Below are 25,657 nucleotides of genomic sequence, written 5' to 3'. Positions count from 1 at the left end.
TTTTTTATGAAAAGAACTTCCTGACATATGATATATCTAATTCTCAGATACTTACGTATAATTTAAAGACGCTAGAGAATGCTGATGTAGATAAATCAGTCATGTTTGACACAAATACAGTACTTTTTAAAACTCAAATCAACTTATACTTTACTTAAATTTATAATTGTCTTCATTTCAGAAATGTACGAAGCAGTGTAACATTCCATAGCTCATTATCATCAAATCCACAATTGAACTTTGGCCATATTGTAGCTGACCTTGACCTTACTTGACCTAAATGTGAAATTACTTGATAGATCTGATTTCAAATGAAGACATGAAGTGCCTAACCTTGATTAGAAATACCTGCCATTTATTTGTAGTGCCTAACTTTGTTTTAATATGATTCATTGCCAACCTTGCCCTTAAAGTGCAAAACCTTCACCTAGTATCTGAAGTTTCAAAGAAGTATTAATGTATCTTAACATCTTGTCTTTCTTGGTAGCTTCATTTCAGTAGGAGTTCTGATTGAAAATTGGCTTGGTAGGTATAGAGTTGATATCTATAGACAAGCCAGAGACATTTATCTATTTATCTTTTTTAACTATTATTATTATCCTGATTGTTTTCGTATATTTTTTTTTAATATAGTTTTTTACGAAACTTCATTAAATCATATGTTAAAACATAAAAATACATTTACTGTATTACAATGAAGTTTGGTATTACAGACATTGTTTTACTGTAGCTAGTTTGATGGTACTGAGCTACATTTAAGTTAGCTAACGTCATTGTTAGTTGATCACCACTTTGCCTTAGACTGTACCTAATTATATATGTATATTGTGATAATTACTGGTACAGTAATAATATATCCATGATGTACAATATTTTGTGAAGTACACATTCCAATCTGTTTGTAAATTCTATTTGTATGAAGAAAAGTTATATGTTTTTGTTTCATAAGTTTGGTTTCTTTGTTTATTGTTTACACAGGGATTCATTACAGAGAGATTTGTGGTTCTGTCTAATTCTTATAGGACAATTCTGACAGAGATATGATCATACTAAAGTATTTTTTTCTTTTACTGTTGGTATAAAATTCCAATAAAAGATTGTATATTATGGATAATACACCTTGAATTTGAATGAATGTATTCACTGGTAGATCTCCAAAGTGGAAAAAGCTTTTTCTAACATGATATGATTATGAGGTATACTGGAGACAAATAACATCATTTAGTATTGATAATAAAAGAATTTGATACATATAACACTTAATACTTAACCTTATAATTTTTTTGAAGTAGATTTGTTCTGTGTCAAAGCAGATTTTGATGGTGTCCCGAAGGTTTTTGTTATAAGATATTTTTATTGTTTCACAGTAAATTTTTGCTTCCTAATAAAAATATTTATCATCTTGGTAGAATATGTTTAAGACACAGCAGATTTTGATTGTCGTTGCCATGGTAGAGTTTATAGTCAGTGGAGATTTTTTATTGTATCACAATTGAAATGACATTTATAAGTACATATTTTTTATTGTAAATAATGTGACCTTTGCTTTTTCATTTTTATACTCACCGTTGAGCTTTCAGTTGAACAGCTAGACATTCTACAGCACTATACATGTAGATGTATTTACAATTTATAAAGAAGTCCAGAAGTACTGGTCAATCAATCCGTCATAGTTTAGCATAATAAATTAGGCATTTCGACCTGGCTTCATTAGACAGGTTTTTACTAAAACCTTGCCTAATTGGACAACATCTGTTAGTTCAGCCAGATAAACAAATGTTAATTCAACTTTGTCACATTCGATAGCTAGGTCCTAATGAACTGGGCCTCTCTTACCTGTTAAAAGAAATGTTGCAGAACTGACTGTATTGGTGCATCCCAACTGAAGTAACATAAAGATTGATCAGGGATATATTATCCACTCATTTCCAAGCTTTATTTGACTAGCTATACTGTACACATTTTTATGATTTTAGTTTTGTTTGGATTAGTGAACATGAGGGAGCGTGGAGTCACTTCATTCAGTACAAATTATTACAGAGATTGGTTGCTTGTACTTATAGTCTAATCTATACTTTTAATTTTATTCAAATTTTATTCACAGGGAAACATAAATACTAGATAAGTAGGCCGATACTATTTTCAGATAACTGAACTCACGTACAGTGCGTCATAAAGATCCTTCCAACGTTTCTCCTTGATCATGTCCAAATTCAAGTGATTGGTCGCGTATGCAAAGCCAATTTTGTGCGTAGCATCTGCAATGGCCATCTGACCTCCTAATCCACCATGTCCAAAGGAAAATTCGGGCTAAAAGACCTCCATCATAAATAAGTAGGCCGATACTATTTTCAGATAACTTTATTATCCAAAATGATGGAGGTCTGAAACATACAAAAAGTAACATTGTAAATAAAATCAACTATCTGTTGGTAAGACATAAGTAATAGACTAACAAGTATATACATAATCCTCTAAATACCACTTGTAAGTTATTCAAAATTCCAAAGTAAAATATCTCAATATATTTTGAACTAAATGGATCACTTTGTAAAGTGTTCAATCAATTGAACTGCAAGCAGCCAGTCCCAAAATGTATCACTTGCCATAAATACCAGTATGTTAAGATATAAGTTCAACTTAAAGTTTTAGATATTATGTTTTAAGAATGCAATGTGCCAGTGCTATTTGTACATGCTTTATGATATTAGACAATCACATTTGGCTTGTTGTACCCACACATGCTGCATAATCAGCATTTCATTTAGTGCAATATTCATTATTGTAGTTCACACCAGACAAAAGCTTTGCAAGTGTTGTGGGTGACCTGGTATTTGTTCAAATACACATACTTTTCATTTGGGCAGTTTTCTGACTTTGTAGTTCTATGATTTCTCTAGGAGGTAAGTTAATGACTTATGGATAACAAGGTTAGAGAGTATCTTGGTAGATCCTGGATATTATGGTTAGAGGGTATCTTGGTAGATCCTGGATATTGTGGTTAGAGAGTATCTTGGAAGATCCTGGATATTGTGGTGGGAGAGTATCTTGGTAGATCCTGGATATTATGGTTAGAGGGTTTTAATGGAGAATGCATGTGTAATCCAAGATACATGAAGATAGATTTAGAACTTTGTACAGACTTAGCGGCGTTGGATAGTTTTCTAGAATTGTACATGTAGAATCCAACATGCCATTGATAAGTAGTGAAAACTGATATCCTAAAATATTGGGAACTTCACATTACCCACCATAAAAGAAATTTGTGTACTTAACAGAAAATTTCTGGTTTCCCCCCACCAATGGTAAATAATTACTTGAATCTTAACAGTATGACTGTCATATCTATGATCTTTGGCTTTTAAGAGGCATTATTTCAAAAGCAATACTAGACATAAAATTCACTCTGTGATAAATCCATTTCTCATGTTCAAGGTTAGGGGTAAAACTGGGAGCAATGTTTCTAAATGACATTAATGATGTGTTGAAGAAAGATAAATGTATTTCCTCATTGTAAACAGATTTTGCAATTGGCCTGTTATCTAGAGAATTCCCCAAAGTAATATTTTTAAATATGTCATCATTTTTATATACCTTAGAGAGTTTTTCTTTGAAAGGACCAGTCAGAATGCAATCGTGATTTGATAATACGAATAGTGATGTTATGTTGTGAATTGAAAATGATGCAACACAATGGCAGCCTCTGATTTTTTTCTATTTTCACTTTAAAACTTGTCAAAATGTAACTTTCATGAGATATGTGATATCTGAAATTTATTTTCATTTGATATTTATCATTTTATGACATTCATCTTGCAGTTTTAATGTTTGCGTGCCAGGGCTCGCAATAACAAAAATCTCAAAGATTTGTTTTATAAAGTTTCATATAAAGTAAAAATTCATTTCAATTCCTGTGTACATAACTAGACAGTTATTACTCCACATGTATACACATGGTATTGTGTGCGTGTATGTGTGTGCAGTTTTCATGTTAATTGGTGACACACAAATATTCTACTTTCAGTTTTCATATAACTTATATGTATGGTGGACAATTTTTTATTATTCTGGTAAGCAGCAAGCTTGGTGATGATGAAAAGTCAAACATGTGTCATGCTTAGAAGAATTGATGTAGAGTTTTTTATGTTTCTGCTAGTCCAAAGTCGAATTGCTATTATCATGACAGTATTATGGAAATGGTGGTGTTGTAACATTTAGGCTGACCACTGTTGTGTGTTCCAGGGTACATTACAGTCAAATGACAGGATGAAGATATTTTGATTTTAAATTAATGCTCCAGTTTAATGTCTGATAGTTTCACAGCTTGTTTCTTAAGTTTTACTAACACTGGTACTTATTTTTATTGGAGAACATATTTTTATGCTGTTCTTACAATCAAGTGTAGATTTGCCAGGTTAAAATCCCAACCACTTTGAAGTATGATTGAAACAACTTGTATACTATGTTTACAGTATTAAAACAGGGAAATGTTAGTTACTATTATTTCCTTACATTTTAAATAAAACTAACTTATCAGTAATTTTCATTTTAGATTGCCATCATCCTATTGTAGTTTTAACTAATGGTGCTTCTGTATTGTCTGATTTGTTTCCACAATATATGAAAAATCTGAGAATAAAGAAACTTGAAAAATAAACCTCTTCAAAGCTGTCTTGTTTGAGAAATTGTATCATGCATCAATGAAGTTTCCCATTGTTTCATCTATTATTGTGACAAGTTTCATAAAAACACAACACATTGCAAAGGAGATTTTTCAAGATATTCTACAACTCAATAGAGGAGATTTATAAAGATGTCCTACACCATGACAAAAAATCTGTTAAAACTGGAACACAAGGAAGATTATGAATAAGAGACCCATTGGAATTTCATCACTTACCTGGTAATTGATGCTTCCCACAAATACATTTATGTTATTGATACAATGTATTCAAATTCCTAGATAATGAGAAAAAGTTCTCTGAAGGTTTCAACAAATTTGACTTCTGTGACTTTGACTATTGGTCGAAGTTTTTTCTTTTCTCAAACTTTGTTGGGCTTGATCTTAAGAACCTATAAGCCAAATATCATGGTATCAAGATTTGAGGTCTTTTGGTTGTTTGTAGATTCTAACATATAGTTGATTGACTCATGTGGTCTTGAATTTGGGTCTGATAAGTTTTGCATAGGAATGTCCTTCATCACAATGATGATAATGCAAGATAGGTTCTATATAGACATCTCACAACACTTAAAATTGTTAAAAAAGATGTTCCATAACTTTTAAAGGTTTTGTAAAGTATGTATCCCACAATAACAGCAATGTCCTACAAGACACCAGAAGAATTTTATAAAGGTCTCTCAGAATACAGGAAAGGATTCATAAATTTGTCAAATATCATTAGAAAAGTCCTCAACACTGGAAAAGTTTTATAAAAATGTCTCACCACACTAGAAATATCCTGCAACATTAGAAAGTTTTTTTATAAAGAAAACTCACAAACTTGGAAAGGTTTTATATGAAGTCCCACCATACTAGGAAAGTTTGATTAAAAAAAAAAAAGAGAAAAATTTGATAGAGATACCTCACAACATCAGAAATGTTTGATTCAGATGTCACAATGCAACACCAGAATGTATTTTTCTAAAGAAATATCAGTATCAACATTTAGGTAAAGACATTGTACTTAAGTAATCCATCAGAAATGATTTACAGGTTAACCTCTAAACATTAATGTTTAAAAGCATAACATTATAATAATACAGGATCTAGTTTCTTGAGAGAATAACAAGAGGCCCAGAGGGCCTAAATCGCTCACCTGGATCTTTATGACCAACATTACTATATCTGTGTATATGTTCCACATTTAACACATTTGAACCCTGTGACCTTGACTATGGGTCAAGGTCATTTCTTCTTCTTTTTTGGACTTCATAAAAGGAACATACTGGCCAAATATAATGATTCTAGACTTTTCGATATTTCAGAAGAAATTATTTAAATGTTTTAACACATTTGACTCCTGTGACCTTGATGATTGGTCAAGGTCATTTGTTTAAGCAAACTTTGTAGGACACCATAAGAGGAACATAGTAGCCTAATATAATTGTTCTAGGCTTTCCGCTGAAATTTTTTTGAACACATTTGACCTCTGTGACCTTGAATATGGGTCAAGGTAATTTCTTTTTGCAAACTTTGTTGGTCTTCATCAAAGGAACATTAAAAAAATATAATGATTCTAGGCCTTCTGGCATTTTGGAAGAAGTCGTTTAAATGTTTTAACACATTTGACCTCTGTGACCTTGAATATGGGTCAAGGTAATTTCTTTTTGCAAACTTTGTTGGTCTTCATCAAAGGAACATTAAAAAAATATAATGATTCTAGGCCTTCTGGTATTTTGGAAGAAGTCGTTTAAAAGTTAACACATTTGACCTCTGTGTCCTTAAATATGGGTCAAGGTCATTTCTTTTTGCAAACTATGTTGGGCTTCATCAAAGGAACCTTCCAGCCAAATATAATGATTCTATGCCTTCCGGTATTTTGGAAGAAGTGTCTAAAGGTTTTAACACATTTGACCTCTGTGACCTTGCATATGGGTCAAGGTCCTTTGGGCCAGGTGAGCTAAAAATGAGTAAGTATACCTCAAAATTACCAGGTAACTCGTATATAAATATTCGTTGATTAAATCAGGAGATAAACTTTTATCTGGCAATGATGTAATCACTGTAAAACAATTTTGGCTCCAGAGATATGTCCCCACTTTGAGAGATAAGGCGTGTGACTCACACGTATCTAGGGCTGTAGGTCAGTTTGGAGCCCCTTCAAACACCTTTGCACTTTTTCATGATCACAGATAAGCGAGTGTAACTTTAAACATATGCACTACTTGCATATAGTGTGTTGTATTCCTTTATTAGGCCATGTTAAGTCTTGCCAAATGTCAATTTGTCCCTCACTAAACTGATTAACCATTGTTGATAACTGATAATATGCTGAATGTAGAAACTCCAATTAAACCAGCATTCCAGAGTACAAATGTTTTCAAAGATTAGAGTTTTTTCAAGATATAGATTTGAACCACCCTATCTTATAGCAATACAGAGACTGATATTGGATTGAATAACATTAAACAAGATTTTATCAATGTGTAAAATATTAATTCACTTCTCAACCCGAGAAAAAAAACAACTCTCAGATAGATACAATGGGTTTTATTTACACGACATCTTTATACACTTCAAAAAAGGAAAAATAAAAATCACAAAAAGATTTGCAGGAATTAAAATACAGTTTTCTTAACCTGGCATAAAACCAAACAGCTAATTACAAATTATATATCAGGTAATATGCTTGACTAGGATTAGGTATTGACAGAAAAAATGAAACTAAACAGTTGATGCCTGAATGGTTTTATTTCTGTGTATGTTTTGCTGATTGAAAATAGTGCTTGAAATGATACATAAAAAGAATATTATAGTACAGGAGACATTAGTATGTAGATCCCTAGCCCCCTCCACAGACCTAGTAAGTGTTATAATACATATACTTAATCCTATTTCCTTCCATAGACCTAGCGAGTGTTATAGTACAGGTAATATTACCATACAGAATCCTGTCTCCCTCCACAGACCTAGTAAGTGTTATAATACAGGTTACATTAACATACAGAATCCTGTCTTCCTCCATAGACCTAGTGAGTGTTATAGAACAGAATCCTGTCTCCCTCCACAGACCTATTGAGTGTTATAGTACAGATGATATTACCATACAGAATCCTATTTCCCTCATAGACCTAGTGAGTGTTATAATACAGGTTACATTAACATACAGAATCCTGTCTCCCTCCACAGACCTAGTAAGTGTTATAGTACAGGTAACATTACCATACAGAATCCTGTCTCCCTCCATAGACCTAGTAAGTGTTATAATAAAGATAACACTATTATACAGTATCCTGTCTCTTCAACAGACCTAGTGAGTGTTATAATAAAGATAACATTACCATACAGAACACTATCCCCCTCCACAGGTCTAGCGAGTTATAATACAGATAACATTTTAATGTAGAACCATATCCCTACCCAGAGGCCTTAATAAAGTGATAGATATACTCGTTATTAAGATACAATATTTGCTCTTAACTTTCAATTTATTGGGTTGTCTACATATATCCATATTAAATGTACTGGGGTTCACATGAAGTGTATTGTTGTAAGAAATCAATTTAACTCTGTACAAATATAAAGTGACACGAAAACAACATCTCAGAGACCAGACCCTGTCTTACATCGATGTCCAACTGTGATACAGCTTTTCAAAGGATACTGGATAACTATTACCAGATAAAAGGACACAACTCCTATTATACATTTTAATCTGGATTGTGCATTCAGTGATCAACATGCAAGGTCGAATGACAAATGGATTCTGGTATAGGTATAATTCTCTAAAGATAGGGTATGGCAACTCAATGAATCATTCTCCCTTAAGATCACATCAATCTTTTATTGAACAATATTAAATCAAATTTTTCAAACACAAGCAGATCAATCCTTAAATATTTTGAAATTACAATTTCCTTGACAGTAGTAAAGCTAGATTAAGCTCTATTTAAAAATCATAGTGGTTATAAAGCGTGCAATTTAGTCAAGCAATTAAGGTAACTCAACCATGGCCAGTACATAGGATTTGTCATACATTTTCTTGTCAGATTCTCTATCTACACATCTTAAAATATTACCTTCATTTATGATACATAAATAAACATATGATCTTTTATGAATATGCATAAAAGATACCAAAATAATCCATCATTCAAGCATTTGCTTCTCACATTTCATACCCTGTCAGAAATAACACATATTAGCAGAAAGTAATATCCTTAATCCTAAAAAGACTGTTTCACTTCAATGGAAAGTGTCTTTACAGCAACAAGGTTGTCTATTTTCTTAACCATTTATTTATTCACTACATGTGAAATCAATTATTTCACAATGTCCGACTTGGAATCTGTCAAATGTATAATTTCAAGGACGTGGTAATATCTAATACATTAAATCCTTTATTATACCATAACAATCATGTGTTCCTCTCCCACTCTAACAGACAACATACATATTCATTAATTTCATCCTTAGAAGTCTCTGTTTGCATTGAACTTATCAAATGACATAAAACAGATAAGAAGACAGCCTTATATTACAAGTAACATTTACCTGGAGCTTTCCTGGAAATCAGGAACTATTTAGATCTAAATGAGTCAGAAGGGTTATATAGTATAGGTCACACAGTGTTATAGACAGGTCAAGGTCAGATGGCTTACAGTAATATCAAGGTCACAAAGGATATAGTCAGGTCAATGTCATAGAGCAATGAAAATGTCAGATAACATAGGAATAGTTTGGTCAAGATCATGGTGGGTTGTCGTAATGTCAAGGTCACACAATGGAATAGTCGGACCAAGATCACATGGGTTAAAGTGATGTTGAATCACACAGAATTACACAAACACAATAAAAGATGTCAAGGAGTTTGAAAGTACCCATGGTTACAAGACCAGAACAGAGACAGCAACATCACTGTTATGTAGCATGGCAACCTTATAAAAGACTACTGTATAGCAACACCACACAAGGTAACCATACAGTAACATCATACATGGTTACCATACAGCAACATCATACAGGGTTGCCATACAGCAACATCATACAGGGTTACCATACAGCAACATCATACAGGGTTACCATACAGTAACACCACACAAGGTAACCATACAGTAACATCATACTGGGTTACCATACAGCAACATCATACAGGGTTACCATACAGTAACATCATACAGGGTTACTGTACAGCAACATCATACCCGACTACATACAGTAACATCATACTGGGTAACCATACAGTAACATCATACTGGGTAACCATACAGCAACATCATACACAGTTATCATACCATATCATACAAGGTTACTGTAGAGCAACATCATACAGGGTTACTGTACAGCAACATCATACAGGGTTACGGTACAGCAACATCATACAGGGTTACTGTACAGCAACATCATACCCAACTACCTACAGCAACATCATAGAGGGTTACTGTATAGCAACATTATACTGGGTTACTGTATAGCAACATCATACAGGGTTACTGTACAGCAACATCATACAGGGTTACTGTACAGCAACATCATACAGGGTTACTGTACAGCAACATCATACCCGACTACCATACAGCAACATCATACCCGACTACCATACAGCAACATCATACAGGGTTACTGTACAGCAACATCATACAGGGTTACTGTACAGCAACATCATACCCAACTACCTACAGCAACATCATACAGGGTTTCTGTATAGCAACATTATACCCAACTACCATACAGCAACATCATACAGGGTTACTGTATAGCAACATCATACAGGGTTACGGTACAGCAACATCATACAGGGTTACTGTACAGCAACATCATACCCAACTACCTACAGCAACATCATACAGGGTTACTGTATAGCAACATTATACAGGGTTACTGTATAGCAACATCATACAGGGTTACTGTATAGCAACATCATACAGGGTTACGGTACAGCAACATCATACAGGGTTACTCTACAGCAACATCATACCCGACTACCATACAGCAACATCATACCCGACTACCATACAGCAACATCATACAGGGTTACTGTACAGCAACATCATACAGGGTTACTGTACAGCAACATCATACAGGGTAACCTACAGCAACATCATACAGGGTTACTGTACAGCAACATCATACAGGGTTACTGTACAGCAACATCATACAGGGTTACTGTACAGCAACATCATACAGGGTTACTGTATAGCAACATCATACCCGACTACCATACAGCAACATCATACAGGGTTACTGTATAGCAACATCATATATACCCGACTACCATACAGCAACATCATACAAGGTTACTATGAGATAACAGTATCAAATGTTATTAGTCTAGTTCCCATATAAAGTTGTTACACAATGTGATATAACGCACGATGACACATAAAATGACTTCAGTCAAGTTACACATGAAAATAGTCACATGATGTGATTCTTTCTGAAACTAAACACTGATCCTTCATTTGAAGATTTCAAATCTGGGTAGACTGCATACAGTAGCAACTACATAACTACAGGCTAACAGTATACATATACTGAGGAGCAGCTTCCTCCAGGTTACACTAATAACCTCATCATTTAAAGTAACATGTAACAATAGAATCATTGCCTTTATTATAACAACATAATAAAAGTCTTACAATGAAGCTCTGGGTAGCATGTTGAAATGATCTCCAATTTCTATAGTTATTTGTAATAAGAACAGAAATATCTTATGTTGCTTTGAAACAGATTTCTTGTTGTGTTGTAACACACAGTGAAAGACGTGAAAGACTTTTTGTGATAGTATCTCTGGTTTATTGTTATACTCCTTAAATATCCCCCACAACCTGTCACAGACGTTACATCGCCGTATGAACCATAGACTGGAAGGTGATGGTGGACATGATTGTTCTTTTAACAGCCTAGTGGTCATGTAGTAGCCTGTTAAATGCATTATAAGCACTGTCTAAATCAAACAACATCTGTCGCACCTGACTATCATCCAGCTCCTCTGAGGCAGACATCCCATTAAATGTGTCCAACCTGTCACAATGAGAATAAAACATGTTAGTAAGCATCAAATACTTAGTGACACATTCATCAAGCTTTGATTTCAGCTGATCACTAACTACATCAATAAAGGTTACTATTCAGAAATTTCCAATCTTCACCATGTAATCAATTTGAGTGTATGAGGACTTATATATGACAGGTACAACATGTTGACCTAGATCAACATCAATAAAGATTTCCTACTGTATTCATCTGACAATAACACAGTGCTTGGCAATATGCCAATCTACATTTATTGGAATTTCTTTCAAAATGCTTTATCATTGTTCTTAATAAGCCCATTCCTTACATTAAGTCAGAGATAATGTTTTGGTCCCTAACATCATGGTCCTGTAATTAAATAGTTTAAATAAGAAGGGAGGATTTGACACCCTTATATTATGTTTCCTTAATAAGCAAATTCTCAGCTATCGTCAGAGGCACAATTTGGCTCCCCTTATTTCATGTTCCTGTAATAAGTCCATAAGCCCACACTTAGTCTTAGGAAGAGGCAATGTTTTGAACCAACCCCCTCCCCTCCTCTACAATATTACTACCCTGTAATAAGCCCACCCCCTACTTTGAGACAGAGGTAATGTTTTTGTCCCTGAGCTAATTGCAGGATAAATACAGTATGTAGGGTACATAGTAATGTAACCACTGAATCTCTTTTTCGGTAAGCTTTTGCTCATACAACACAAATAGGTCATTATCCTCAACATCATCTCTGTGTGATTTTCTATTAAGAACAGATATTGCACAAATGAACAACGATCATCAGTTAATGGAAATCTACAGCGCCACCTACCAAGTCTTTACTTTGACTTTTCCTTCAAAGTCTGAGGACACAATACTTAATCTGCTCATTGTCTCCATCAGTTCCTTTAGATCTGGCTGGATCTGAATCGCACATCAAAATACAGCTTATATAAGTATAAACTTGTTCATGTTTTTTCTTGCGGATACGTCGAACGTAAAACAACATATTTAGTATACTATTTTCTTCTTTTCAGATATATACTAAATCTTACCAGTAATAAAGATAAATGTACAAAATACAAATTATGGGAATCCATGCAAATTTTCATCCAAATTCAATCATTATTATCATTGTCTATACCATAAATATCATTATATGTATACTCAAGTTAGAAGTAAGTTTCCATTACATTTAAATCCAATCAATCAAGAAGAATATTTGGAATATCTTAAGATATAACATAAATCTCCACGTAAATATCAGTCTACAATAACCTACCTCATCCATAGCTCTGATCTCCAGTCGCAATTTGTCCATAACAGTGATAAATAACTGAAATTACATAATGATCAGGATCATTGAAATATACATCAAATTGTTTAAGAAACAAAAAACTGTTGTCTGCCTTCAATACAAACATTTCAATTACTTTATTTACAGCTTTCTAGGATTTTTAATATGACCAACATTTATCATAAATTGTCTGCATTATGGCGTTTCAATTTATGAGGTTAAGACTAAATTCTAAACCTTATATCGGGTTAGTAAATGTATGTTAACTAATCATAGGGCCTAAATTGAAATTGAATACATAGTCCCAAATACCCATTTTAAGCATGTAGACATACAACAAATACTGACAATAAGGTCTTGTATTAGAAATTTGCTAATGAAATAGCTAAATTACTTAATGTACACAAACGGAAACCTGTTATTATAAGTTTACTACTACTTACTGATACAATATCTACCATAACTTTACCTACTACTTACTTATACAATATTTACTATAAGTTTACCTACTACTTACTGATACAATATCTACTATAAGTCTATCTAATACCTAATGATACAATATCTACTACAAGTTTACCTACTACTTACTGATACAATATCTACTATAAGTTTACCTACTACTTACTGATACAATATCTACTATAAGCTTACCTACTACTTACTGATACAATATCTACTATAAGCTTACCTACTACTTACTGATACAACATCTACTATAAGTTTACCTACTACTTACTGATACAATATCTACTATAAGCTTACCTACTACTTACTGATACAATATCTACTATAAGTTTACCTCCTGGGTTTGTATTTACTGATACAATATCTACTATAGGTTTACCTACTACCTACTGATACAATATCTACTATAAGTTTACCTCCTGGGTTTGTACTTACTGATACAATATCTGCTATACATTTACTGGTATTTCCCTTGTCATCTTTGATAGTGATAGGACGATCATCCTTAATCCTCTCTAATGCTGCTGGACAATCCAACTTGGAAAAGAAAAACATTAACATGTCACTCATAAAGTACGCAGGCAGCAGGCTTATGAAAGTTCTTTGATACAGCATGGTCCAAACATTACCTCTCCCCCGATGTAGGCAGGCGGGCTTATTAAAGGGCCATGACATCAGAGGGCCAAAACATCACATAATATCTGTTGATAATTCTTCCAAAAATTGCAATAGATGTTGGTTGGCTTATTACCAGGAATAACAAAATGGCTTCATAAACACAGAAATATAGTCATCAAAACTGGTTATTTTTTCATATCATCAGAGTGAAGACATTGAAACAATGTATGCCCATTTCAATTGACACAAATAGATATATTTCTGATGAAAATGCATGAGGTATTCTTGTTGCAACAGTATTCTTATAACAAACTAATCCCAATGTAATTTGTTAATTAACAAACATGTAAAGTTAAATGGTAACATCCAACAGTAATTACCAACTGAATTGAAAACTTACTCTAAATTTTTTCATAAATGATTCCACATTTGGAAACTCCTCACCCTGGACCTGCTTAAACGCTGCCTTGTATTGTACCAACAGTTTGGAGCAAGCTCCAGTGTATCTGTTTGTAAATAATATAATAGGTATATAAAGGTACAATAATAACAGATAATATCACAGTTGTAATGCAAGTATCAATACTGAAATTTTACAACAGAGTCACACTGTAAGCACTCTGGTTCACAAGTAAGAATTTACACCACAGACATTTTTAAAGATTTTTTTAAGAATTGAATAAATTATAACACAGGTAATATCATGTACATGTACATCAATGAGAAATTAAACCTCATGTAAGTGCAGGTATATAGTTGACAGACTGCATCACAATTTATTCTGTCTGTAATACAATTGAATGATAAAAATTATATGGACAGAGTCCATTTGGTTTTACACAGTGCAGAAAAAAAATTAAGAAATACAATGGTTGAAACTTAAACAAGACTGAATAACTTAATTTATTTGGAATTCTGACACAAAAAGAACTTACTCCCGTGCTTGTACAGCATCCTTAATGTAGGCTTTCTCCAAACTCTGCAGCGTGTTTATCACGGCATACAGATCTGCCATGTTATCATATCTGTGATTTTACAAATATGACAGATATAGGTTACACAATGTCAATTATGATAAACTGTATAATTTAGGTATTTGTACATGATTTGTGGACAACAGAACATTTGGTAAAAACAAATTTTAGCAAATTATCACATATTAGCAAATGAACAATGATGAATAAGCATTTCAAAACTCATATAAATGTATTGCTACAGTGTGCATACAAATTACATTCAGATGTGGAATCATATTTCAGCACTATATCTCCATTATGAGAAGTGCTAATGTAAGATTACTGCTAAATAATTTTGTTTACAGTAATTAACACACTATCTGTTTACTTACTTGGCCCTTTCCCTTGAAGTTCTGTATAATTTCACTTCCTACAAAAGACAACAGAAAAACATGTGACTCTAATATATAATTTTGATGTTGGACTTGACTTAGTTTCCTTATAAATTTCACCACAAATTTCACAAATTGCCATATATTCAGAGTTGGTACTAGTAACAATACCTGGTCTCCTACTTCTCCTGCCAGCTAGATAGCATATGTATAACAAAATTATAATGTTGTCAGAGCTACAACATTACAGATACAGGTACTGCACCTAGTGTGACCAACTTAGATGAGTAAAAATATTGTATTGTAAACACTGCATACCGAATATTATAAAATTTACCAGGTAACTTGAATGACAATGCTGCATGTAGGAGTCCTGAGTATGTGTGCTGATCAAATTAAATGCTATATATAAACTAAAATAAATTTGATTTAAAGGATTATATACTGATGTAGTGGCTATATGTTTTATGAACTTATAACCAGAATTTCTAGTTCCAAAGATTTTTAATTTTCTTTAATCTATATTTATGAACAATACAGTAATTACATAGGTACCATACATTGTACCCATTAAAGTAATGTATGAAGATAACTGGTCCTATGAACGGTTATAGGGCCATAAAGCATGCATGTTACATGTACTTCTTTATTATAAAATTCTTATAAAATCATTCAATCCTAATAAGTATGAAATATTTACCTCATACAATGCTGGATTATTAGGTTGCGCTGAAAAAAAAAGATGCAAATATTTGTACCATAAATCATGTTTGGATAAAAGAAGCATCTCATGTCTGAAGAAAATGCAGTTGGCCTATATCAACAAAAAAGTTTCATCTAAGAATCGTGTCACTTGGTAATTATAATGAATATGAACAGTGCTTACTAGTTCACATTTGTTTAAGTTTCATTTGTACATTTTTTTTCAAACACTGGCTTTCATAAAGTGTTATTATATAACATCCAGTCCAACAAAACAAAGGTAAGAGAGGTCATAACTGATTTCAAAGCATCCGCTAGCATTCAAACCTGGGACCCATGGCTTATAATGTGATGCTAAACTGATCGAGCTGAAGAAAAGTTCTCTCTAGCCGAGCAGTATATCTCAGCTGATATTATACCAGGGTTACAAAAAAAAGTAGATAATTGAAAGTCACTCTTAATAAAAGCTCATACTGACACTGAGAGCTATCAATGATGCTTGAATGTTTCAAACTAAAGTTGAAAAATCACTATGAAATAACAAAATCAAACTTATATCTATGTTTAAAAATGTTTTTGTCAAACAAGTGTACATCCTTATACGTGATCAGTTGTAAAGATTATGATATTGAAAGTGAGCCATCCGATAGAGCTGATGAAATTAGTCCTATTTGACATAAAATATACCTGGATTCGCTTGCGGTACTTGAGAAAACATGCTCATTTTCAGTCCGTTATGGCACTTCAGTCTCAGTAAAATATACACGTCAACCTTTAATAGTAATGTTGTTCCATCATAACTGCTTTGACAGTCATCACTACCTTTCCATTATGAATCACTTCCGGGAACTCACTACGGTTGTTACAAATCAAGCACAATAAAGCGGAACAAAATTTTGATAAAATAATTACATTAATTAATATAGTCTCTTTATGATGATATCTATCTATTTTATTTAATATTTCAAGAAAGTGAACCTAGTATTATTAGATAAAAATGAATTTTGGCAAAATTAAAGATAAATACAATATTTTGTTCCGTATATCTTTTCTTGATGTTCTGAAATATATATTGTTCGTAGCCATTTTATCTTGAAACGGTGACACGAATCGCAATGGGGGGATCACAAAGCGTATTTACCGAGGAAGAACTGGATGATTATCAGGTAACTATGTTTTTGACACAACCCATGATAAATTGTTCATATCCTCCTTCAGCAGTATCTTTTTTGAGACTGTTTTTGAAAGACAAGCGCGCCGATACCTGTCCGAATAAAAGTTGTTTACAATGGTTGTCAATCAATCACTGTTGACATAACCAAATCGTGACCAGAAAGTGGATCGACAGTTTAAAATAGCTTCTGTATTGAACACTTTAAACACTCCATTTTTTTAAAACATGTGATTAACCTCTCTAGAAACTCTAAATGTCTATTGAATTAGATTAATGAGATAAATATTATTGGCCCTAATTATTAACAGAATTACAATTAATACAACATTGTAACGTTATATGATTACAAACTGGTGGAGTTTTTCTATGACTACATGTTTACAAGTATTTCAAAAGTCACCATTTTAAATGATAACATTTAAAATGTTAGATACATTAGATACAGTATTGTACATGTATAGGCCTAAATGACATTGAAACAAATTATGATAATCAATAACAAAAGGCCAAGGCTGGGATGAAGGGCCAACACATTTATTTCAGTGAAATGACTATCACCTACAGTCAATGCAAGGTCTCAAGGGTCAAATGTGTTAAAATCCTCAATTATTAAACTCCGGGCTTTTCCTAGACTAACTTGAAAAAGAGCCTTTTTATTTTGTATTGGGAAGAAAATTGATAACCATGAAAGAAAATTTAAGAAGTGAACTATACATTTAGAAAATTTAGCCATCTTATGAAATTGCTCCAATTGGAAGAAACCCCAGAAAAAAGTTCTATAACCAGTAGCTCTGGGTCTTGATAATATTTTGGCTGTAGCATGCTGGGACAATGCATATAGCTACCAAGTGGGCTCATATGAAGGATAACCTTGGTTCAGTTTAAATGTTAAGATATCATTCAAATGAGTAACAGCACTAGCTCTCTGAGATGTTCTAGTTTATTTAGCAACTCCTACAGATACCCTGTTTACATGACTGCTTTATCTTTAGAGGTCCAGAATAATATTTTACATACATTTACAGCATGTTGGGTTGTATTACCATCACATTTGTTCAAATGAATGACAGTGCCAATTCACTTTCAAGGTGACAGGTGTAAAACGTCTCATAATTTTTTAACAACTTTGAATTTTTCTGGATAACCAAAGTGCACAGGGTCTTGTTACATGCTGAGGTTAATTCAGGCTATCCAAATGAATGGTTTTGACCTACATTAAACAAGGCCATAAGGGTAAAAATTCTTTTCTATCTTTGTGTCTTGAATCATTGTATAACCATATAGCTACTTCTAGGTTTTTTAGTTTACTATATTGTAATTGCACATGCATGAATGTACAATTGAATTTAAGATGAAAGTACATTTTTAAGAATACATATCTTGATATACTATGTCTCTTAAAATGCAGACTTATTCTTCTTGCAATATCATATTTCTGAAACTCAAAGCAATTTACTTTGATAACTTTTTATTCCTTATGTTGACTTGACTATACCATTTGTATTATTTCTTTTGCAGGAACTAACATATTTCACAAAGAAGGAAATTTTACAGTAAGTATCATAACACTTAACAGTTAGAATTTTCTTGGGTGTTTTTTATGTGTTGTTGTAACATTTCAGTAGTATTTAGTAGAACAATTTTTATTTGTCAAAAATACCAATGTAATCATTGTAGCAATAAATATATATTTGTGTAATTTAAAACTGAGACATTCTACAATGTAATACAATGTATAATAAATTTTTGATGATAAATAATGAGAAGTATTGTTATGATATTTTAAAGGAGACTCTAGGTTGTAGTTTAAATCTACTGATTGTAATGAACCTGATGTAGGAGTAGTACCATTACATACCTCGTCACCACAAAGCTATATCCCAATCAAAATCATCATTACTTCATATTTCTTTCTTCTTTGTTCAGTGTGTACAAACGCTTCAGAGAATTAGATCCAGAGAAGGTATCAGAGGTTAACAAGAATGTGCAGCTGAATAATGAAACCATCTTGGAGCTTTCAGAACTGAAGGTATGTCTTTTAAATAATTATGATATCAGTATTTAATTTCAAGCTATGTTATAGCACAAAGAAATTATCCAGTCTTTCAGTCTACCAAACACCTTTTAAAGCTTAAAAATGGTATACTATTATTTTGTTTTTGTCAACATTGCATTGTGTTAAGTAAAGTAACAGTAATATAGTAGATATAGTTCACATGTACATTACTGATGTGTTGTAAAATAAGTCTAATAAAATTATATTATTTTTTCAGGTGAATCCTTTCAAAGATCAGATCACAAAGGTGTTCTCCTCTGATGGAAGTGGAAATATGACATTTGAAGATTTCCTTGACATGATGTCTGTCTTTAGTGATAACGCACCAAAGAATGTTAAAGTTGAATATGCCTTCAGGATCTATGGTATGTATTTCAAGAATATATGTTGAAACCCTTCTTGACTGGAGAATAAGTTAAGTAATCCTTTAAGACAAAGATAATTTGTGTGGCCCTCTAGAAACAAGGATCAGTTGAGTGCCCCTCTTGACACAAGGATAAGTTGAGTGTTCCTCTTGACATGAGGATAAGTTGAGTGCCCATCTTGACAAGAGAATAAATTGTGTGGCCCTCTTGACAAGAGAATAAGTTGTGTGGCCCTCTTGACACTAAGATATTTTTCAGTTCCAAGACTTTAATAAGATACCTTTATAACACTAAGGCATATTCAAGTTAATACAAAATTACTTCTTTAATTCAATCATTTGATATTTCATTTTAATATGGTTTAGACTAGAATTTTAACTGTTTTCTTTCTTTCAGATTTTGATGGTGATGACATGTTGTCCAGTCGAGACTTGAAGGAGGTAGTTGATCGTCTGACAGGAGAAGGACAGAAACTTGGAGATGAAGAAATGCAGCAGCTCATTGATAATGTAAGTTTTCATGTGCTTTTAACTTAGTCAAACATGAATTTAAGGAACGTTTTAAGTTCAGAACAGTCATTCATTAAAAGCAAATATTGGAAATAGGAACAAAAAATATGTATTGCTCAAACAAATCGGCTTTTTTTTTGCATATGACACGCATTGTATGGTGATGAACAAAGTCATCTAAATCAACCACTAGTTATGTGTCTATGTTGAGTGAAAATGTAAAATTCTTCTATCTCTATCTTATATTATGTTTTAGATAATTTGTCTATAAACCTGTAAGACATTATCAAGAAAGATTAATTCTTAATTTTTGTATTTTACAGATATTTGAGGAAGCTGACTTAGATGATGATGAATCACTGTCTTTTGCTGAGTTTGAACATGTCATTTCCAAGGCTCCTGATTTTGTAAAGTAAGCAAACAATCTTTCATTGGTGAATCTTCTTTTAAAACAAAGTGAATAAAAGAAAAATATAGGTGGTACACTATTTGCCACTGTATATTGTATATACCAGACTTGGTTAGACCGTTGGCCTTTGTCAGTACATCGGGAAAGATCCACTCCCTACCTATGGCGGTTTGTGTTTCTCAGGAAGCTGAGACACAGGTTAGTCTGTGTTGTCATGATTGTGTCCATGGGCAAGACACTATACCCCAGTTGTTCTAGATAGCATGTAACATTCCTCCCATATTTTGTTCACTGCTTTGACCACCTACTACTACAAGGAGGCTGTGCCTCTAAATGCTCCTTGCACACATGTTTAACATTTTGAAGTAGTCATGCTATCACAAATCTTGCAAAATCATATCGGCACAAGACAAATTATATGTTTTGCCAAAACTTGGAAATCAATGTTTCTATGTTGATGATTAAAACTTAATAGGTAAATTTGAGTGTTCTCTCTATTACAGCTCTTTCAGGATTCGATTATAAAAGACAACAGACATGTACATGGGACCAACCAATGGATGTGTGACTACAGGTTCAAGAAGTGACATTCAGGTTAAGACTGATGACAACTATACAAGTTAGAAAGTGGATATAACCTTATGATGCTAGATCTGTACTAATTAACATTTGTAGTTTAAATTCACATAAGTATATCTTTTATTTAAATCATCTTCAAACTTGTCCGCTGTACATCCCACCTTTATCAGTTCTGTCTTATGTCACATACTTATAATATGGCCATCAGATTTTGCATTGTTGTCAAATTTTAGGAATATGTTGGTAAAGAAAAAAAAAAAATTCCAGTGTAATTTTTGAACATCAGTAAGGCTTCAACAAGGGGCATTTAATTGGATTACATCTACAACGCTCATGTTAACATATCATTAACTAAGACTACGTGACAGAGTTTCTAGATGGTTTGGATTTACAATGATCACTCCAGCTTTGATTTTAATTTCGGATATTGTATAAAAAGTGTAATCCTGTGTTTTAAATTTACTGGTTTTTAGCTGGATCCTATGTTAGTCCCATACATTTTAATATCAATCATAATACTTGTAATATTGTGATTTTAATCTTTGTGTGAAAGTATGTGCATATAAATTGAAAACAAATTCTTATATCAGGAAAACGTTAGTTTGTTTTTTAATGATCTGTATCATAATACATCCTGTGTCTGACATCCTACAAAGTATTGTGATGCATTGTTATCAGTTAAATACTAACTGCTTTTCTTGTAAAACATTTCATGTTTAAACCACCACTTTGTAATAAAACAAGCTCAGAAATGTGACAAAAATTTTTTTTGTATGGTTATAGTAGGTATATTTTCACATTCAACACATACTCCAGAAACAATTGATTCTGTATTTTTTTTTTTTTTTTCGTTTTCATTTCTAATAACCTGTTTTGTCTTCATTCTAATTCAATTTTGTGACTTATATAAAAGGATTTATTTGCAAAAAAAAAAAAAAATAATAGTAGGGGTATTTTGCAATATAAATATGTAATCTGTCTTGTTTTGTGAATTGTTTGTAAAGAGTTTAACTAATCACACCGTATATTCTCTTGTCAATAATGTTTTGTTTGTACACTCATTCATCACCTTAGCAGGTTGTGCCTTCAATTTTTATATATCAGGAATATTATTCTGTCAAAAAAGTTCATAAATTGTGTATATATATCTGTAGATCATGTCAAAATTTATCACATGTATGTAAAGTTAAACTATGTGGTGAATGAATGATTTAGTATTAAAATCCAGTCACATAGATTTGATATAAATTCTAATTCCTTAGCAGCTGTGTGTCAATCAATACAGTTTTGAAGTCAGAACAAAGCAAATGGAAAGATAAACACTCCACTGAAGATTCATTTATTCTTCTTTTGTATCAACTTTATGAGCAGTATTTTTATGCTACCACCATTTGTGCGGTGAAACGGGCACAATTGAGGAAACAACACATTGCAAATATTTAAAAGAGGAACAGAAAATAGTGACTGATTTTATTTCTATGCACAAATTGTAAAAGCTGCTGTGAAAACTTAAGACACAAATCTATTTCTACTCATATATTTTGTATTGTAAATAATTATATTAGTTTGTTATACCATGAAATCATGTTATTGTTAAACCAATGTTTGTTCTCAAATCCATTCAAATGTGGAAGATCACTGGTTGATTTTCCAATTTCAAATAAACTTTATTCTGTTTTAGACATAAGATGTAGTGTTATTTGTACAGTACATGTGACCACAGAGAGTTCATAAACATGATACCTGGTTACCTGTCAGAAGGACAAGTGAGTTAATCCAGTGACACAGCATCAGGCATCAGCTTTTCTAGAAACAAGTTTTCAACCAAATTCCTTACAGAAAAGTTAACATCATCACAATCCAAACTCAAAATTGATAAAGCAAGAACAATAATATGAACAAGGGTGGCAGTGAAATTGATGAATGCTCCCGTAAACGAATAATGGATACAACATTTTAACAAAGGGCAATAATTATGTAAGTAAGGTGTTGCTGGCCCTGAATTTGGTATACTGTACATTTTTTAGTATGAGCAATGTATGCACCAAATTCTGTCCCTTTTGACAAATGGCAATAACTGAGGGGTCATGGTCCCTGGCTTTGCTACACTACACCTTGCTTTTGTATGAGTAATTCATACATCATGCTTCAATATCTTAGTTTAAGTACAGGCACAGTAATGCTGTGGACACAATATTTTAACAAAGAGTAATTACTCTGTAATTGAGGGGTTGAGGACCCTGGCTTTGCTACACTACACCTTGCTTTTGTATGAGTAATTCATACATCATGCTTCAATATCTTAGTTTAAGTACAGGCACAGTAATGCTGTGGACACAATATTTTAACAAAGAGTAATTACTCTGTAATTGAGGGGTTGAGGACCCTGAATTTGATACACAGCACATTGTCTTAGTATGATCTATATATCATTGTGGCCAAAGTAAATCTCAGATCAGATTTTTTTAACAAAGGGCAATAACCCAGAATTGTTATTGAACTCGGAATTGATTGGTACTCTGCACACCCCCTCAGTATGACCAATGTATTCACATCATGATCCTTTTCTCAGGGAGTATAACAAAAAACGATCTACATGGAAATCAATGAAATTAAGATCAGGTATTCTGAAAGGGTACATGTCTTCTGCTTCATCAATCACACATGCAGCAATAATGTTGGTCAAATTAAATACGTCAGCTGTCATATTCTAAAAGGAGAACAGTATTATTGATACGCTAGCGTAACTGCTGTAATTTGAATGACTTGTCACGAACATATATACAAAAGTATCAAATTGTTGGGGTTCTTTTTAAATGTTCGTCTCACCAATGGGGTTAAACAAAAGTTAAGCGAAATGAGAACACATATATGGGGTTGCCCTAATGTTCACATTATTTTCTGAGTTTGGGAACATCCTCAGGATTGTGAATTCGTAATTGGTCACGTGGAGCAAGGCTGAAACCAACATCAAATCCTAACCTGTGCGACTGATCCAGAATTTTGGAAAAAGTGTGGGTAAAGCATTTTTCATGGACTAGATACATTTAATAAAAACTGCACAATTGCTTTGAGCTAACACCCCTGCCAAAAGAGTGTGCAGAGGAATGACTTCCTCTCTATGCCCCTGTTCACCCTTCGCCCTTGAGGAACGTAACCGACATCGCTGTTTACTGTATTTAGTTCATAGTTTTCTTACACACCAATGGAAACAATATCCAACACCAGCTGTAAGTAATATCTACATACATTGTGGGATTGACTGGTCATACTGATATTCCCTATTAAAGAAAAGTCCGTGTCATATCGTGGAAAACTGGTGGCCCCTATCTCAAGTAATGACAAATCAACTTACTTGAATTGGACATTCCCATTTCAACTTAACCCTTAGTGTAAAATCTGAGATGGTCACCTGTCAGTCATTTTTAGAGAAGTTCCTAAATATTCTAAAGCTTTAACATGAACAACTAGGGACCGAAGAAAATCTTGATATACATTTTGTTAAATTAACGGTAAAAAAATTGGAATCATTTTAATTTTCTGATCAATCTTAAATCTGGGCACATACACTTTAACAGTCATAATTCAGGATAGTCGGCCATATTGTATTTTGTTTTGTTTTTTCTTTGAAATATCGCTATAGTGCTATCTGAGAAATACCAATAACAATTGTTTGCTACAATGATCCGAAGTGGCTATCTACATTGTATTGGCCCGAGTAATGGACAATTTTTTTCTTATTTAATAAAAAACGGTGATTCAAAACTTAATTGAAGACAAATTGGAACTTTATAATGTAATATTTGGGATTTATAAAACAAGAACGATGTTTAAATGATCAGGTCTAGATATACAAAAAAACTGTTTATCTGGGAAATAGTGACAAATATAAGCTGTCAAAATCAGATGATCGCCTCTAGGCATACTGGAACCAAGGAAAAATCAAATCTGGGTTATAGTCTTATTGTAATACTGAATACTACTAAAGTTCTGACAGCATCTATTCGTGTTTTTTTACCTTGTAACATTATGTACAAACCAATCCCAGTCTATAGAAAGCGGGCACATTTATTCTTTTTATTCGGCTTCAGAATTAAGAGAATCTTGACGCCCAACATCGTATCACCTTTTGCTCTCAGTCATTTGGTGTATTGAGAAGTGATTAAAATATTAGGGAAATTCGCTAATTTAAGAACATTTACAAATATTTTAAAATATCCACCAAGATCACAACATCGGACCAGGATGAGAGTACTCTGCTATAAAAACAGTGGTAACTGGTACTCGAGGTCACCGGCATCTGTGAGATAATCAGGCAAGTCAATCTTCTTCTTCCCAAGTAATAACATAACTTTAATGGTCAAAATCGATAATGTCGCCCTTCTGACATTTTTAGAAATTCGCCAGTCGTTAAACAATTCAACGTATGGGTTGTTACGGTCCATTTATTAGTAGCATGCT

General features: G+C 32.9%; 3 protein-coding genes across 6 annotated transcripts in view; 2 read left to right on the top strand and 1 right to left on the bottom strand.

The window, feature by feature from the left end:
- The window catches only part of LOC132560848 (FYN-binding protein 1-like), a 56,328-nt gene extending 51,671 nt beyond the window's left edge, over positions 1-4,657 (top strand). For all 3 annotated transcript variants that reach the window (XM_060225556.1, XM_060225563.1, XM_060225547.1), the window contains one exon: positions 182-4,657. In XM_060225556.1, coding sequence (XP_060081539.1) covers positions 182-201 — 20 coding nt within the window. In that variant the 3' untranslated portion in view covers positions 202-4,657. The remainder of the gene's footprint in view (positions 1-181) is intronic.
- A 2,541-nt stretch (positions 4,658-7,198) lies between these two features.
- LOC132561987 (vacuolar protein sorting-associated protein 28 homolog) lies at positions 7,199-16,931 on the bottom strand. 2 transcript variants are annotated; one of them, XR_009554730.1, is made up of 10 exons: positions 16,792-16,931; positions 16,103-16,131; positions 15,403-15,440; positions 14,990-15,079; positions 14,455-14,560; positions 13,872-13,973; positions 12,954-13,007; positions 12,504-12,595; positions 7,974-11,686; positions 7,199-7,914 (listed from the first exon to the last, which is right to left on the bottom strand). XR_009554730.1 is itself a non-coding variant. In XM_060226717.1 (9 exons), exons 1-9 carry the CDS (start codon positions 16,826-16,828, stop codon positions 11,566-11,568), a joined length of 669 nt encoding a protein of 222 aa, XP_060082700.1. In that variant the 5' UTR covers positions 16,829-16,931; the 3' UTR covers positions 7,199-11,565. The 2 variants fall into 2 exon arrangements, 1 of the variants encoding a protein (XP_060082700.1); XM_060226717.1 differs by having other exon boundaries at positions 7,199-11,686.
- Positions 16,932-17,214: 283 nt separating this feature from the next.
- Positions 17,215-22,883, top strand: LOC132560670 (calcium and integrin-binding protein 1-like). The gene is made up of 7 exons (XM_060225342.1): positions 17,215-17,270; positions 18,797-18,831; positions 19,205-19,307; positions 19,552-19,699; positions 20,096-20,208; positions 20,532-20,620; positions 21,121-22,883. Exons 1-7 carry the CDS (start codon positions 17,220-17,222, stop codon positions 21,140-21,142), a joined length of 561 nt encoding a protein of 186 aa, XP_060081325.1. The 5' UTR covers positions 17,215-17,219; the 3' UTR covers positions 21,143-22,883.
- Positions 22,884-25,657: the final 2,774 nt, after the last annotated feature.

The sequence above is a fragment of the Ylistrum balloti genome, unplaced genomic scaffold, assembly GCF_031769215.1.
Source record: "Ylistrum balloti isolate Yb309-2 unplaced genomic scaffold, AGI_CSIRO_Ybal_v1 Utg369668, whole genome shotgun sequence".
Classification (NCBI taxonomy): domain Eukaryota; kingdom Metazoa; phylum Mollusca; class Bivalvia; order Pectinida; family Pectinidae; genus Ylistrum; species Ylistrum balloti.
This window is presented reverse-complemented; position numbering and strand designations above follow the sequence as displayed.